The following is a 15,913-nucleotide window of genomic DNA, read 5'->3' on the forward strand; positions in this document are numbered from 1 at the left end:
GACTTGGTCGAGGAAGCCGGGCATCTGGCCCTAACCCTGACCAAGCCCGCGGAACGCCCCGCGAGGTCTTTTTAGCCAGACCCTGCAGGGCATAATGGGCCGTTATGCTCGACCTGCATGCCGTCAAGGTCATCAATTGACGTGTTGCCATCCATCCACTCAGCACAAATGCGGCATTCATTGCGATAAGACCAGTACGTGCGCGCCTCGAACCGATAATTTACCAAATTCGCACACAGAGTCTCAGCATTGTAGCGGCATCACTGCGCAGTCTTCAATCCATCTGGGTCTGTTTTGAATGTATGCCTTGATAGCATGTTCAAGCTAAACCTCTAGTCATTACGTACATATGTATCTATCGCTTGAGGTAAATCTCGAGGAGACCGAGCGGCCCCGTCGAGTGCAACTTGCGAATCTCATACCTGGCATCTGCTTCCTTCAACAGGGTCTCGAACTCTGCCTTGGTTCGCTGTTTTGCGCCGAATCCTACCAGCATAACGAGATCAATCTGTCGCACCTCGCGCTCTGCGTATCGCGGCCACTGCCCCGGCTCCGGCATGATGATGTCGTTGACCAGTAGCGGCGTGTCGGGACTGGAGCCCTCGAGGCCTGGCACCATGCCCTTGAACATGGTGATAACGTCTCGGTCACACCAGTTGTGCGTGCATTGGCGAATGAGGAACGCCGCTGCGTCTCGGTACGGCTGTGGGTCGAAGAAGCTGTGCTGCGCGAATGAGACACGGTCACGAATATCGTCGGTGAGCAGCTTCTGGCCCTCATCCAACATGTTCGTCGACCCGTCCTGCACTACGAACGTGAGCTCAGGGAAAAGCTGAGCAACAAAATAGGTCAGCAAATTATCGCAGGTCGGAGCGTCTCGGACAGTCCAGGGTCACTTACCCGAGCCAAAGTCATGGAGATATGTCCACTGCCACCACCGCAGTCGACCACTGTGCCCTTCAAACTACCCCAGTCGAAACAGTCTCTTAGCTCGTTGATGTGCCGATCCACTATCGTATGTTGAGTAGAGTCCAAAAATGGTCATGAGATCAGAGAGTGAGTGTCAACTTACTTCTAGTTGCCCCTGCCATTGCCCTTGCAAAACGACCCGCGTTAGACGGATTTGCAGCATACCATTCAAAAATGGGAAGGCCATGCTGATATTTGAATGGACAATGGTTGCTATCCGCCTCGAATGGGTCTGCCTTCAAGCTGGCAGCCGAGTAGGCGGCCGCCTTGAGCAATTCGTCAAGCCTGTAACAGAGTGAGCGGTTCTGCGGAAGCGGGTGAGCACTGGTATTCGGCAGGATTTGCGTACGTGTAGTGCACTGTAGCTCGCAACTCCTCATCTTTGTGGAGGACAATGGAGCTGGAGCTATGCGAAATAAAGCCGGGAGTGTCCTCTTGGAAGAATCGTAAAGTGATGAGCATGCGGATCGTGCGGCTGACGCGGTCGAGATCCAAACCAGCCTTTTCCGCAAGACTCTTCAACGAGATCTCGCCCTCGGCCGGCACCAAAGTAAAGAATTCAAAGTCTAGAGCGATTTGCATTGATGCCAAGTCGTAGGTATAAGCGGCGAAAGAACGCAGGAACCTTCGGGGACCGTCAATCAATCTCTGCAGGTCCTCCAAGGATTCTCGCAAACTGCTCTGTAGGGCCTGGTACTGCTCGGTCGCTGGAGGATCACTAGAGTTCACCGAGAATGTCGGAGCGGCGAGATTATTGGCTTGAAGATATTTCGTGATGCCTTTTGTTTGCTCAAGGATATTCTCGGCCAGCTCGAGGATGGAAGCACCCTTGGCAGGCACATGGCCGTTTTGGTGCGAGTTGATACCGTTGGTAGCCATCTTAGACGTTCGTTTGTCTCTGGAAGCAGGGATGAACGGTTCTCAAAAGTGAGGATGAGTCGCTCCCGAATGTAGGAATAACAGAGATAAGAAACCAGGCGGCTTGTGGAAGACGCCCCGTAACTTTTTCCTACCGGCTGTTTACTTATCAATTCGCATCTCAACAAAATCCCCCACACAAACCATAGTTACATTGTGACGCACAGGGTGTCGCTACATTGATAAAACCGAAAAAGTCCGGGCATCATGCCCGAGTGACTGCATTGCTGATCAGCGGACGGCCGAAAAAAAGCGGCATTACGACGACCACTCTGTACCTTTCATGAAAGTCCGAAGTCGGGCATGCTTACATTCGCAGATTGGCACGGTACGACCAACCTTTTTCTGGAGAAACTTGATCACAGTTGATAAGGATAGTTTCTGCAAGAATTCCAAAGTCCAAGGCCATGTCCTGTTCAATGTCAGAGACTGACACTTCAACACAATCAGAAAATAGATACCAAAATCAGAAGCAATTTCAACCATGACTTCAGAGGCAAGGCCCAGCGATGGACCTGAGCCGATAGCCATAGTTGGCATGGGTAAGTCAAATATTCCTCGATAGGTACCTACAGACCACATGCTCATGAATGAGTGCAACAGGGTGCCGATGGCCTGGTAGTGTCAAGTCGCCTGGCGACTTGTGGGATCTCTTGAAGAATAAGAGAGATGGGTACCGGGAATTTGTCGAGCCACGCTTCTCAAAGAAGGGGTTCTACCATCCAAATCCGGATCGCCCAGGTACAATGTCGACCAAAGGTGGATTCCTGGTGGACGAGGACCCCCGGCTATTCGATCATTCTTTCTTCGGTATGACGGGTCTGGAGGTGGAAACCATGGACCCGTCGCAGCGGAAGCTACTCGAAGTCGTCTACGAAGCATTCGAGAATGGTGGCGAGACTTGGGACAGTATCTCAGGATCTCGGACGGGCGTATTCGTCGGCAACTTCTCCCTCGACCACTGGATGATGCAAGCCAGAGACTGGGACTACCCTCGCCCTTATGCCACCACAGGTGCGGCAACCAGTATCCTTGCTAATCGTATAAGCTATATCTTCAACTTGCAGGGCCCAAGGTATGTACCAAGATCGCTCTCTAACTCCCTTCACTATGATTTACCATTTCTCTAGTCTTGCATTGGATACTGCTTGTTCCTCGTCCATGTATGCAGTGCATTTGGCAGTCAATTCTATCCGCAACGGAGACTGCGACTCGGCCATTGTAGCAGCGTCCAACTGGCTAGTGGACCCCAGCCTACAGATTGCACTAAACAAGCTCGGCGCCCTGTCGCCTACTTCAAGATGTCACACTTTCGATGCCAGCGCCGATGGGTATGCGAGAGGTGAAGGATTTGCCGCACTATATATCAAAAGGTCATCATTAGCTGCCCTGGATGGGTCCCCCATGAGAGCTCTCATTAGAGGTACAGCTGTAAATGCAAATGGTCGGACTGGAGGCATCACTCGGCCAAGTGCAGCAGGCCAAGAAGCTGTCATTCGCCAAGCATACGCAAATGCTGGCAATCTACCATTTTCAGAGACGACCTATTTCGAGTGCCATGGTACTGGAACACCAGTGGGTGATCCCATTGAGGTATCAGCGGTCGGCAATGTCTTCTCATCAGTCCGAGCCTCGCCCACTGACCCTCTGTTCATCGGATCCGTCAAGACCAACCTGGGGCACAGCGAGGGTGCTAGCGCCCTCGCAGCCATCATGAAGATTGTTCTTTCGCTAGAGGCTAGAGCGATCCCACCGAGTTTCGGCGTCGAGAGACTCAATCCAAACATCGATTTTGAAAAGGCTCGAGTTCATGTGGTCACAGAGTTGACACCATGGCCAGAAGACAAGGTCCTGCGAGCCAGTATCAACTCATTTGGTTTCGGCGGCGCAAATGGGCACTGTATCATTGATGATGTCAGTGTTGTCTATCCGAGTTATCACGAAAATGTAGGACATAGCTCCACCCGTCGAGCACAGGCAGCAAATGGTCGTACAAATGGCCACACAAACGGCCACACAAATGGGAGTACAAATGGGTATTCCAATGGTGCCACTTCCAATGGACAGTCGAATGCACATCAAAACGGCGACTCAGTATTGCGACATAAACCCTACATAGAAGAACCGAAAAAGATCCAGAAAGCTACCGCACCTTCTCGCGAGCTTGTTCTACTGCCATTTTCCGCCCAGAGTGCACAATCGCTGAAGCTCAACATTGACGCGCTGTCCGACGTCGTCGACGATTTCTCCCTGGCGAACGTGGCGTACACTCTTGGGTTGAAGCGCTCCAAGCTGCAGCAAAGGACGTTCCGCATTGTCAACAAATCCAACGTGAAGGAAGGTTTGAATGTCGAAAAAAAGATTTTCTCAAGTCCCCTACAGTCGGCGAATGTCGGATTTATCTTCACGGGTCAAGGTGCGCAATGGACGGCCATGGGTGCGGAGCTTTTCCAGTATCGGGCATTCCGGACTGCCATTTTGTACCTAGATCACGTCCTCCGATCGCTGCACGATCCTCCGTCGTGGTCTATCAAGGACATATTGAGCGGAAACTGCGAAAAGGACTTGGTCCAACAACCTGAGATATCGCAGACGGCATGCACGGCACTGCAAGTCGGTCTGGTGGATCTCTTGGCTTCTTGGTCAGTTCGTCCTTCGAGCGTTGTCGGGCACTCTTCTGGTGAGATGGCAGCAGCATACGCGTCCGGTCGGATAACAGCCGCCGAAGCCATCGTGGCGGCTTACTATCGCGGCAAAGCAGTCGCAAAGAACAAGCAACAGGGTACGATGTTAGCAGTAGGCCTGGGACCTGAGGACGTGTCCGACTACTTGCATGTTCTTCAAGGCGGTGAGGCCAGAATTGCAGCCATCAATTCGCCAAACAGCGTCACACTGTCTGGAGATACACCTGCCATTGAACAGCTAGCAAAGGCCTTGACCTCGGATGGTGTATTCAATCGCATGCTTCGTACAGGTGGAAATGCGTACCACTCGCACCATATGATCCCATTAGGTGCTGACTATAGTACGATGCTTTCTGGAGGCCTCGATCGCATCCGTGAGCTCGATGTCGACCACGAGCATTATCCCGAAGTGCCCTGGCTATCCTCTGTTGCGCCTGAAAAGTCTATATCAAGCTCTGACACGACAGCTGCATATTGGCGGGCCAATCTAGAATCTCCGGTACGATTTTCCGAGGCGCTGAAAAACATGGTGTCTCAAGAAAATCTTCCAATCGATGTTCTCGTTGAGATAGGGCCTCATGGTGCCTTGAAGAGTCCAGTCACCCAAATACTGAAGAGCGTTGGAAAATCTGTACCATACGCTGCCTCTTTGAGCAGAAACGAAGATGCACGGGAGTCTGTGTTGGAACTTGCAGGTACGCTTTTCGGACTCAACGCAGCTATCGACTTGTGTACAGTCAACGCTTTCGACGAGGGCAGTGACAGTGAGACTGCAGTCGTACATGGCTATACAGATATTGATCTTCCTCCGTACCAATATTCTTATGGCCCTGTGATTTATAACGAGAGTCGTGTGAGTAAGGAATACCGATTGAGAGATGTCATCAGGCACGACTTGCTGGGCTCTAGGATTGCTGGCAACGCCAAGTTGCGACCACAATGGCGCAACATTCTTCGAGTCAAGGATGTTCCTTGGTTAGCTGAACATCGCTTGATCCCAGACGCTGTATTCCCAGCAGCCGGATACATGACCATGGCATTAGAGGCAATGGCTCAGGTCTATACAGATTTGCCCGAATCTCTGGACGTCAGTGGCTACAAACTTCGAAATGTTGCCATCAAATCAGCCCTTAGAATTCCAGAAGATGACTACGGCGTTGAGGTGATCCTGAGCCTGGAACTTGACGACGCATTCAACCCAAAATCTCCCACTTGGGCCTCATTTACCATCAGCACAATTTCTCATGGGTCTAACGAATGGACGGAACATTGCACCGGGCTTGTAAAGGCTGAAATTGCCGACCCCGAGGAGCAGACCAAGATAAGCATCTCAAGCAGCCGGAAGGTGGTTGATGCTCGTTCATGGTATCACAAGTTCTCGTCCATCGGCCTGGGGTATGGGTCAGCGTTTCAAGGCTTGTCGGAGATCAGTGCCGACCCTAGGCAACAAGTGGTCCAAGCCAGAGTTTCAATGAGCACAACCGCAGATACCATAACTGGGGGAGAATCGGGTTATCTTGTCCATCCGAGCTCACTCGATGCTACATTCCAACTCGGCCTCATTGGTTGTCATGGAGGCGAGCTCAGTAGAGCTACCACGGCGTATGTCCCTGTTCACCTCTCGGAGATGTACATCAAGAATGGCATCAACGGAAAACAGACTACGGCCATCGCGAAAGGAGAGCTTCGCGGTCTCCGCGGCGCGTATATCCAGCTCCAAGTGCTTGATGACACTGGAGACGTTGTGCTCAATATCGACCAGCTTCGTTGCATCAGCTACAGCGAGTCAAAGTCGATTAGTGCAGCTCAATCCAAAGCTTTTAGCAGCCCATTCACGAGGTTGGTGTGGAAGCCAGATATCCGTAATCTCGACAACGATCAGTGTCGCCAGATATTCAGCCCGCCAAAGGAGAACCTCGAGAAGATTCCGCTTCTACTCAATTTGAATAAGATAGCCTCCATCATTGTTTACGACATGTATGAGTCCTTTGGCAAAGGCTCGGAGATCCCGATACCCTCCGGGAATGTCGGTCACTTTTTCAATTGGGTGGAGCGACGTGTTCATGAGGATACACCTCTGATGCAAGAAGCAAAACAGCTTTCGAAAGAGCAGAGACTTCAATCCATTGAGGAGTTGTACCAAGGAATGTCTTTTAACCCCGAAGCTAGAGCTGTCAAGGCACTACATGCAAACATGAGTGATATCCTCAAGGAACGCACAACCGGAGTTGATGTCCTCGTCAATGAGGGAATTCTGGCATCGCTTTACGAGACAGGGTTGTTCATGACCAGCGCATATCCTCAGCTTCACAACATCCTCGATAGTCTGGGCCATGCAAACCCCGATCTGCGTTTACTGGAGCTTGGAGCTGGAACAGGTGGTGCGACTCGAGTTGCCATGAAAGCGCTTGCTGGTCCCAACGGCATCAAACGATATGGTGACTACACTTTCACGGATATTTCCCCGGGATTCTTGACCTCGGCTCGGGAATCCATGGCCGAGTTTCACGACGTCAACTATGCGACCTTGGATATCGAGAAGGACCCACTGGAACAAGGATTTCAGCCTGTGTATGATGTCGTCATGGCGTCGCAGACCTTGCATGCGACAACAAGCATTTCAGAGACATTGGCAAATTGCCGAAAGCTCTTGAAGCCAGGTGGTAAATTGGTACTGGTAGAGAACACCAGAAATCAAATACTGGTTGGTCTGGTGCTTGGAACGCTCACCGGATACTGGCATGGTATTCCCGACGGGCGCTTGGACATGCCTTTCTTGAGTTTGAATTCATGGGAGACAGCTCTCCGAGCGGCAGGGTTCAACGGTACTGAGATTGTGTTGGACGATTACCCTCATCCTCACAACACGACAACGACTCTTGTGAGTACGCTGCAGGATGAGAACCCCGGACAGGAAGCAAAGAGTCGAGGAGAGGGGGCAACCGCTAAGATCAGGTTGATCTGGCACGACGAAACAGAGCGACCGTCGCTCCTTGTCGCACTCTACCAAGATCTACTGTCTCAAGGGGCTTCTGTTCAAGTTGTTCCTTTCAAGAAAGCCCTGCACAATCTATCATCCAATGAACGGGTGATTCTGTTCCTCCATGAGAACCAGTTGACGCTAGATGAAGACGAAGATACTTTGAAGACATTTCAAAATCTCGTATCAAGCGCTGCAAGCTTGCTGTGCTTGACTTCTTCAGGGATGGTAAAGGGCGTCAATCCCGATGGGGCCGTGGTGGCTGGTCTGCTGCGTACAATTGCGACTGAAAATCCCGCGGGTCAATACATGTCCATCGACATCAATGCTGAAAACTACAATGTGGATGACAAGGACCTAGTCAAGACGATCCTCGCTCAGGAGCAGTTGCTGCAGCAGGAGACAAGCGATGCAAATATCGACAGCGAGTTTGTCTGGCAGGACGGTTGTCTTTGGGTCAGCCGGATTGTACCAGACTCAGGACTGCAAGAATTTGCAGAACTGAACAGGAGTCCCAAGAACAGCAATACAGAGCTCTTACCTCTAGACAGTCAGGGACCCGTCCGCGCCGCCTTTGAAACCCCCGGTATACTGAGTTCCCTTTACTTCAAATCCTACACCGAACTTCAGCAGCCGCTTGCAGCCGACTGGATCGATGTCAAGGTTGCAGCGGTCGGGCTGAACTGGAAGGACCTGGGCCTATCCTCGGGCAAATTTGACGGCAACAATCTGTCCTCTGAGTTTGCGGGTATTGTTGCTGCGGTCGGTGCAAATGTGACCAATGTTTCCATAGGCGACAGGGTCTATGGTACCGCCAAGGGGCATTTCGGAAACTACACAAGAGTCCGGGCCATTGCAGCCCAGAAACTACAGTCTAGTGATGGCTTCGTCGAAGTTGCAACTATGCCCCTTGTGTACATGACAGCAGTGTACGCCTTCGACCACCTTGCACATCTGAGAAAGGGGCAAACAGTCTTGATACAATCTGCCACTGGCGGTTTAGGCTTGGCAGCAATACAGCTTGCGCAGTCCAAGGGTGCCCAGATTTTCGCCACGGTTGGAACTGACGAGAAAGCCCGCTTCCTTGTTGAAAACTTCAACATGCCATCTTCGCATATCATCTCTTCGCGTAGCGAATCGGATATTGCGAAACTGGCCCGCTCTCTTCCCAAAGGCGGCTTTGATGTCATTCTCAGTTCTTCCAGAGGAGACATGCTTTACGCGTCTCTCAAGGCGCTGGCGCCTCTAGGCCACTTGGTCGACGTGGGTAGAATGGATGTGACATCTTCCAAGGTAGTTGGTCTCGAGCTTTTCCAGAAGAATGCCAACTTTTCATCATTTGATCTATCACTGCTGCTTGATGACGATCCCGAACTTGGAGCCGAGCTGCTACAGACTGTGGACAAGTATTACAGGGCAGGCCTCATTGGACCCATTCATCCACATTCAGCCACCGATATCTCACAGCTAGACAAAGTCCTGCTTGGGTTTTCCAAAGGTACGCACGTTGGAAAGCTCGTCATTAGCTTCGAAAATCCGGACACGCCAGTGAGGATGATGTCGCCAACGCCGGTCGCTCGATTCGACCCCGAGGGCTGCTACGTCATAACGGGAGGCCTTGGTGGGCTTGGTCAGTCCATTGTCAACTGGCTAGGGAGCCGCGGTGCACGTCACCTGATAATACTTTCCAGACGTGGTCTCGACACGCCAGGCGCAGCAAGCTTCATTGAGGAGATGAAATTGCGCGACATTGACGTGCAAGCCGTTGCTTGCGACGTGAGCAAGTCTGACAGCGTCGCTCGTGTCATTGGAGAAGCTGCAGCACAGAGACCAATCAAGGGCGTAATTCATGCCGCGGTCTCTTACTTGGATGTCTCCTTTGATAAAGTTTCTGCCGAGAGATGGCAACAGAGTCTAGCAGCGAAAGTGCGCGGTACTAGAAATCTCCATGACGCAACGATCAAACAACCTTTGGACTTCTTTGTCATGGTTACATCCATAGAATCCATATGTGCTCTCGCTACGCAGAGCGCCTACACTGCGGCCAACAACTTCCAAGATTACTTTGCCCGTTACCGAAGGCGCCTTGGTTTACCGGCAACGGCATCATCGTTTGGTTTCATCAACGATCTCGGCTCTCTCAGCACTGATTCCATCACCGTCGATCTGTTTGCCCGGAACAAAGTGCTGACAATATCCGAGCACCAGTTCCTTGGCTTGCTCGAGCCTTCTTTCTTGGATCATGAGCACTTATCAGATGAGAGAGGCTGGATCGGAAAGCACCAGGACCCGTTGTCCGCTGCCAATATTGTCACATGCATGGATCCAGCTGCCATGGCTGCCAAGAAGAGGGCCGAAGTGGAAATGGGAACTTCAACCAGCACCGTGCCTCGGTGGTACACAGACGGCCGTGTCTCATTGGTGATGCGCGCGTTTGAAGATGCGCAGCGCCACGATGGGGATCTAGCAGCGGCCGAGGAGGCAGCGGGAGGCGGTGGAAAGTCGGGACTGTCCCAAATACGTCGCGCGTTCCAAAAGGCAATTGACGCCGGCCCCGACGGGCACGCCAGCGCCACTGAGCTCGTCAGCGAGGCCATCTCCAACGCCGTCGCTGAAATGTTGTTCATTGATGCGTCAGGTGTGAATTCCGCCATGACCGTGGCAGCGCATGGAGTGGACAGTCTGATAGCGGCCGAGTTGCGCAACTGGTTCCATCAGGCGTTCAAGTTCAAGATCAGCATGCCGGACTTGCTGGATGCCCACACCAGCATTAGTGAGCTTGCCGCCAAAGTTGTTGATGACGCGTTGGCACCGAGCGAGTAGAAAGACACCCTCGTCCAATCAAGCTTCATCTTCAGCCAGCTGTGTGTGGCAAGATTGGTAATCATTTTTGGAGTTCGGGGGGTTCGGGGCGTTTTGGTTTTCGTAAGAACGAGTTAGATCATACATGTGAGCAATGCGCACACGACGGAATGGCTGATTGAGATTTGTATTTTGTTGTTATTTTTGAATAGAATGATACTTTCTTCTTCTAGTCTAAATTGCTCTGGTTTCAGGTGTACTCTAATGATGTCTTGATTGATGGTTCCTGACTCTTGGTTTCTTGTGCGTGATCAGAGCATTTCCACTTGCAACAGCAAGACAACGGGAAGGAGGGATGAGGACGTCTTCGAAAAGCCTTACAAGGTCTTTTGGCACGAATATTTTGCAAAGATATGGAATTTCTGCAGCCAGCTTCCGGAGATTCAAGATATGTAAATAAGGAACCATGTAGACTATTTAAATGTTTCATTCTAAAAGTGCCAAGTGCCTGGTGCGAACCTGTCTGCTGTATACTATTGCGCCAATTCCTTCTCAAAAGCTAAAACCCAGCCTAGTGCAGAATAACCTCAATTAACCGCTCCCCTCCCCGAGAAGAACACCCCATCAGAAAACCTCCGTAAAAATACAATTCAATGAAGCATACAATCTATACATCTAGGGGGTTGAAAATGATACATGGTCTAATAACCAAAGAAAAGGAATGACCCAAATGGAGAAAAAAAAGGGCAGCTGTGGGTGCTTCACCTAATAATGATTGGTCGCCGGTGGGATGGGGTTGTAGTAGCGGAACGTGTTGAGGGGGTCGTACTTGGCCTTGAGGGCGCGGAGCTTCTGTAGGCGCCAGGGCTCCCAGCCGTAGATCATCTCCAGGGACTCGTCGCCGAGGGCGTAGTTGACATAGGTCGAGGGCTGGCTGCGACGGGGTTCGGGCTGGCCCAGGTTCCACAGGTCCCGGGTCTCCTTGGCCCACTCGAGGGCATAGTCCTGCAGGCCGTAGTCGGCGGGGTTCTCGACGTCAAAGTATCTACATGGAACGCGCTGTCAGTCTGAATGGTCTCGATGGAGCAAGTGGGAAAAGAGGGAGGGTGCAAAGACATACGTGGTGAGATAATCGTCACGGTGGCCAAAGGAAGACTTCTTGGGGTCGTGCTTCAAGACTCCCTCGACAGAGTAGCCTTCCATGACGACACGGGTGGCCTCGAGCTCGGGATGCTCCGCAATCTTCTGGTTGTAAAGCTCGTAGATCTGGCGCTGCGCAGTGACGTTGTATTCCTGAAGACCGGCAGTAGTCGTGATGTGCGTCTTGCCTCCGGCGCAGAGGGGGTCGCGCAGTCCAGACCCCTGGACGTCGGGGACCTGGGGGAACGGAACATTGCCTTCCTGTCTGTCGACGTACTCGAACTTGTCAAAGCGCTCGAAAACTGGCTCGGCGTCGGCCTGGGCACCAGCGTAGATGAAGGATGCGAAAAGAATGGCCTGAAGAATGCTTAGCGTACTAATCCATGGAAAATAGATCAGGCTTTGTGACTTACCTTGTTCTCATCGACGGTCTTGTTCATACCGTAGATGACATAGCCACCGCCAACGACACCTGGTAGAGCACCCCTGTCGTGGAAGTCATTGAGCTCCTCGAACAGTGGCTCGAGCTGCTCCTGAGTGAAGACGTAGTTGCGGTAGTACCACGATTCAATGTTCGCGGGATAGATCTTGAGCTCAAAGCTGGTGACGATGCCAAAGTTGTGTCCAGCGCCTTGCATGGCCCACCATAGGTCCGGGTTGGTACTCTCATTGACTCGAAGTTTTGTTCCATCGGCGAGCACAACATTGAGGTTGACCAAGTTGTCACTGATCAGACCGTACAGTCCCTGGTAGCGCCCGTGGCCTCCACCGAGACCAGGGCCCATCATGCCAACACAGCTACAGCTTCCAGTGGCTAGTTTACAGATTTAAGGTCAGTCTTCTGTCCATCTCCTGTCTCTGTCGGGGCTGCGCTGTAGATCACTCACTTGCAACATATCCTCTGTCCCAAAGCTCAACCATGACCTGGTCGTCATAAGTACCACCCTGGAACCAAGCTGTTTTCATATCGGGCTGATAATTGATCTGGTTCAAAGAGGTCATGTCGATCTGGATACCTGAGAACGCTCCAACCGTGGCAGTCAATGCGTGGCCACGATTCTTGGCCATGAACGGGATGCTGTTGCGATTGGCATATTTCACCTGCAACATATCAGCAGGGCTCCGGGAGTGTCATCAGGGAAGTAATGATGTGGTTTGACTTACAACTATTGCCACATCGTCTTCCATTCCAGGTCGGACAACCATCTTAATGTCGGGCACAGCGTACATCTGATATCTCTCGGTGGCATTTTCCCATCGAGTATCATTGGGCCCAAAGATGCTGGCATTCTGTGATAGCAAGGGACCCAGCTCGCTTTGTACTTGCTGAACCGTCAGGTTGTGTCGTGTGTAGTACTGGTAGCCATCACGAGGAAGAAGCGCGCTGGCAAGAGCCAAAGGCTGAAATAATGCAAGGCCGCAAGCGACCAGGGCTGAAAAGCGGGTCATTGTGTATTAGATGCTGGGTGCCTTGCTGTTTTTTGTGTTGGACTATTCCATCTTCCTTTTCGATGGAAAGAATGCAGCCTTTTTATACCTCTAGACAGAGTGTGCATGGGTCGATATCCGACGCCATGGTTCTGGCTATTCAAGGATATCTCGGGGTCTAGTCCGGCAATGTCTGTGGCTGGCGGTCTCCTGCGCATACTCAATCTCACGTGAACTTTGCAAATTTTAAAATACAGAGAATTGACTTGAATCGTTATGCTAGCGGCATATCTTTCGAGGTACTATCTTGAGTCCTGACCATCGTACGTAAGCCATCGTTATGCTGACGCCTAACTTTGAATGCTGGGATTCGATATTGTCAGAATGTGGCTAGGTCAGTTCAGCTTGAAGAAAGAGGGTTCAAGGACTTGATTGGGCGTATGCGAGTTCCAGCGAACAGGTTCCCTCGGTCCAAGATTGTATGTAGTGGTAGGCAGCGACAAGGGGGCCAAGAAAAGGATCAGGTCCATCGGTCCCGGTAATTCGGGCGCCTCCAAGCGAATATCAGGTTAAAATAAGTCATCATCCTCAGCACTCAGCGCTCGTCAAGGCTGCTGACATTTAGCCTCAGCCCTATGCCATGCTACAACATGACTGTTCCTGCATGGGGTCTTGTGACTCCACGTGGCTAAGGACAAAATTCGGATTGCCCGGCCGCCGATGTAGGATACCACACCGAATCCGCACCCGACCATTACATGATTACCCGGCCAGGTCGATGAGGGTATAATGCACAGCTGCTGGTGTCTTGGTGTCTTGGCATCAAGGAACAAATGGCACAGATATCCCGCAGAGTACGGTCTAGCCAATGAGCCAACATGGTTTGCCACCATTATCCAAGTATAATTTACTCCAAGAGTCTGGTTCTATTTCGTTTTCTGGATAGCTTTTTTTTCCCCTCCCCCACTAGGAGTCAGTAGGATTCTGAGTAGGATGTTGGCTTCGGGTCGGTTCATGGTGCAAAGCCGAAAAATTTCGGCTTTTCATTTCTCGCTTGTCTTAAACGAGATTCACTGGAGGCAGCCAGGCCAATCAAGCCACAGAATACATAGCCCCTGCTTATTTCAACCTGAGCCCCCAACACCTGGTAGTTAATGCGACACGAAAAGCAGTGCAAGTAGAGAACAACGTCGGACCACTATCAGTAATGCGCATTATCTAAGATGGTATTTTCTATAATAAGCAGATCCAACGACCACTGTTATAGCAGCGATTTAGTACGTATATCCATTGATAGACGTGGTTTCGACTCTATGCGACCGAGTCCTACTTTTGAAGGCTGCTTCGCGGTCAAGGTTACGCAAAGGGCGAGATGTCTTCTTCCCCATCAGAAACATGGCTGTGATTATTGGAGAGAATAGACTGAAGCTTCTTGGCATCAAATCTTTCGGATGTTGTCCAGGACTCCCATCCCTACAGAAGTCACGGCTTTGATACGCTAAGGGTGAACATGCACATGGATGCGTCCTAGCATTTACGGGTAGACTATCCTGTATGTGCTTCAACACGCTTTTGTTACTAGTCTCGGACGGTGGTCAACTCCCGTGTTGATCCATCAGGATTCTTTCGCCGCTAGGCATTGATATACCCCTCACCAAACTTTGATCGTCCGAAGCATAACACCGAAACAGCAGAGTGATGACTCTTTGAATCCTTTGTGACTACTATGAAATGCTTATCTAAGTGCATTAATCCCCCTAGGCCACGTGCCGCAAAGGGCCGCCCGCATGATCCCGACGAACTGGATCTTAGCTAATACACTCCTCCAAGCCACGATGGCCATGTGCAGATAATCCTTACCTCGCCTATTATCCCCGATAATGGTGGTGGCCTTGGCTACTTGATGGGCTTCGCCCCGGCCCCAAATAGAAAGACGCACAACGGGCCAGACAGCCACAATATCGGCTGATCCGCCTAAAGAATTGTGCATCTGTCAAGCCTTCTGTAGCGATTTCAGCTCCTCATATTTGTCGGCCCCAAGATTACGGCCGAGGGGGATGCACGGTACGCGATTTCCAAAAGCCATTATCGAAGGATGCTTTTCTTTTCTCCTCTATCGTTCTCTCAAAAGATATAGAACGATCTATGCCTGATTGAGCAAGTCGGCGCCTCCACAAAGTCTTGGGGCTTAAAAGGGTTCAAAGCGATTCAGTGGAGACACTGTGCCTGGCTATCCCCGCATATGGCCTATAGTCGCCAAATCAATTAGTGTTTGTAAACACTTTCGTGGCCATGAATTGGGTAATTCAATCTCATAGGGATTTCGGGAACTACATGTAAGTAGATTAACTGAGAATGAGTTCCGAAAAAATACAGAAAGACGTTACAAACTACAATCAAAGCGACATGTCGCTGATCGTTCCATGGATTCTCTATCCCCCTCCAACGTTAAAGTACCTAGTGGTTAAAACCACGGGGAAAAACCTGCTTCAAGTACATCCATCCATGGATGTACGCGTCCGTCTGTCAGACGCGACGAACCACTACCCGGTACCCGTGCCACACCTCTGCCTCGCACCTGGTGAGAAACGAGCCATCTAGAGAAGTGGTCGTGTGGCACGGATAAATGGGTAGCTTAGCAAAAGCCCAGGTTGATTATCCGTTGATGCAACTACACTTAAAACCTTCAAAATTTGGCCCCACTCTATCTGGGTAATACTTCCCTATGCGTAGATGCAGCCGTGGTCAAAGATGCACCCAAAGGTGTGTGCTATTGTAATCTGTAGCTGACAAGGCAGGTCCCCCAGTTAGTGGTTTTTAGTGCCTGATCCCTCAACACAGTTCACATGGCCTCCGCAAATGTTCACATGAAAAGCGCGTAAACGCAACTCGAAAACCTGCTTGATGCACGTACGGTAGGAATCATGCCCATCATATACATGGGACTGAAGAAAAATATCCATAGTACCTCGGGTCGCGGGCCTTGCGATCA

The 15,913-nt window shown here is 51.1% G+C and overlaps 3 protein-coding genes across 3 annotated transcripts; 1 reads left to right on the plus strand and 2 right to left on the minus strand.

The window, feature by feature from the left end:
* Nucleotides 1-355: 355 nt before the first annotated feature.
* On the minus strand, nt 356-1,848 carry PFICI_00492 (uncharacterized protein; the record flags this gene model as incomplete). The annotated part of the gene is made up of 4 exons (XM_007829073.1): nt 356-832; nt 901-1,010; nt 1,073-1,254; nt 1,319-1,848. The coding sequence occupies 4 exons, from the start codon at nt 1,846-1,848 to the stop codon at nt 356-358; spliced, it is 1,299 nt and encodes a 432-aa protein (XP_007827264.1).
* Nucleotides 1,849-2,371: 523 nt separating this feature from the next.
* Nucleotides 2,372-10,374, plus strand: PFICI_00493 (uncharacterized protein; the record flags this gene model as incomplete). Its single annotated transcript, XM_007829074.1, has 3 exons — nt 2,372-2,429; nt 2,491-2,962; nt 3,018-10,374. The coding sequence occupies 3 exons, from the start codon at nt 2,372-2,374 to the stop codon at nt 10,372-10,374; spliced, it is 7,887 nt and encodes a 2,628-aa protein (XP_007827265.1).
* A 744-nt stretch (nt 10,375-11,118) lies between these two features.
* PFICI_00494 (uncharacterized protein) lies at nt 11,119-12,942 on the minus strand (the record flags this gene model as incomplete). Its single annotated transcript, XM_007829075.1, has 5 exons — nt 11,119-11,398; nt 11,474-11,850; nt 11,907-12,307; nt 12,381-12,594; nt 12,658-12,942. The coding sequence occupies 5 exons, from the start codon at nt 12,940-12,942 to the stop codon at nt 11,119-11,121; spliced, it is 1,557 nt and encodes a 518-aa protein (XP_007827266.1).
* Between the last annotated feature and the right edge of the window lie 2,971 nt (nt 12,943-15,913).

This window comes from Pestalotiopsis fici, assembly GCF_000516985.1.
Source record: "Pestalotiopsis fici W106-1 unplaced genomic scaffold PFICI_Scf_1, whole genome shotgun sequence".
Taxonomy (NCBI): domain Eukaryota; kingdom Fungi; phylum Ascomycota; class Sordariomycetes; order Amphisphaeriales; family Sporocadaceae; genus Pestalotiopsis; species Pestalotiopsis fici.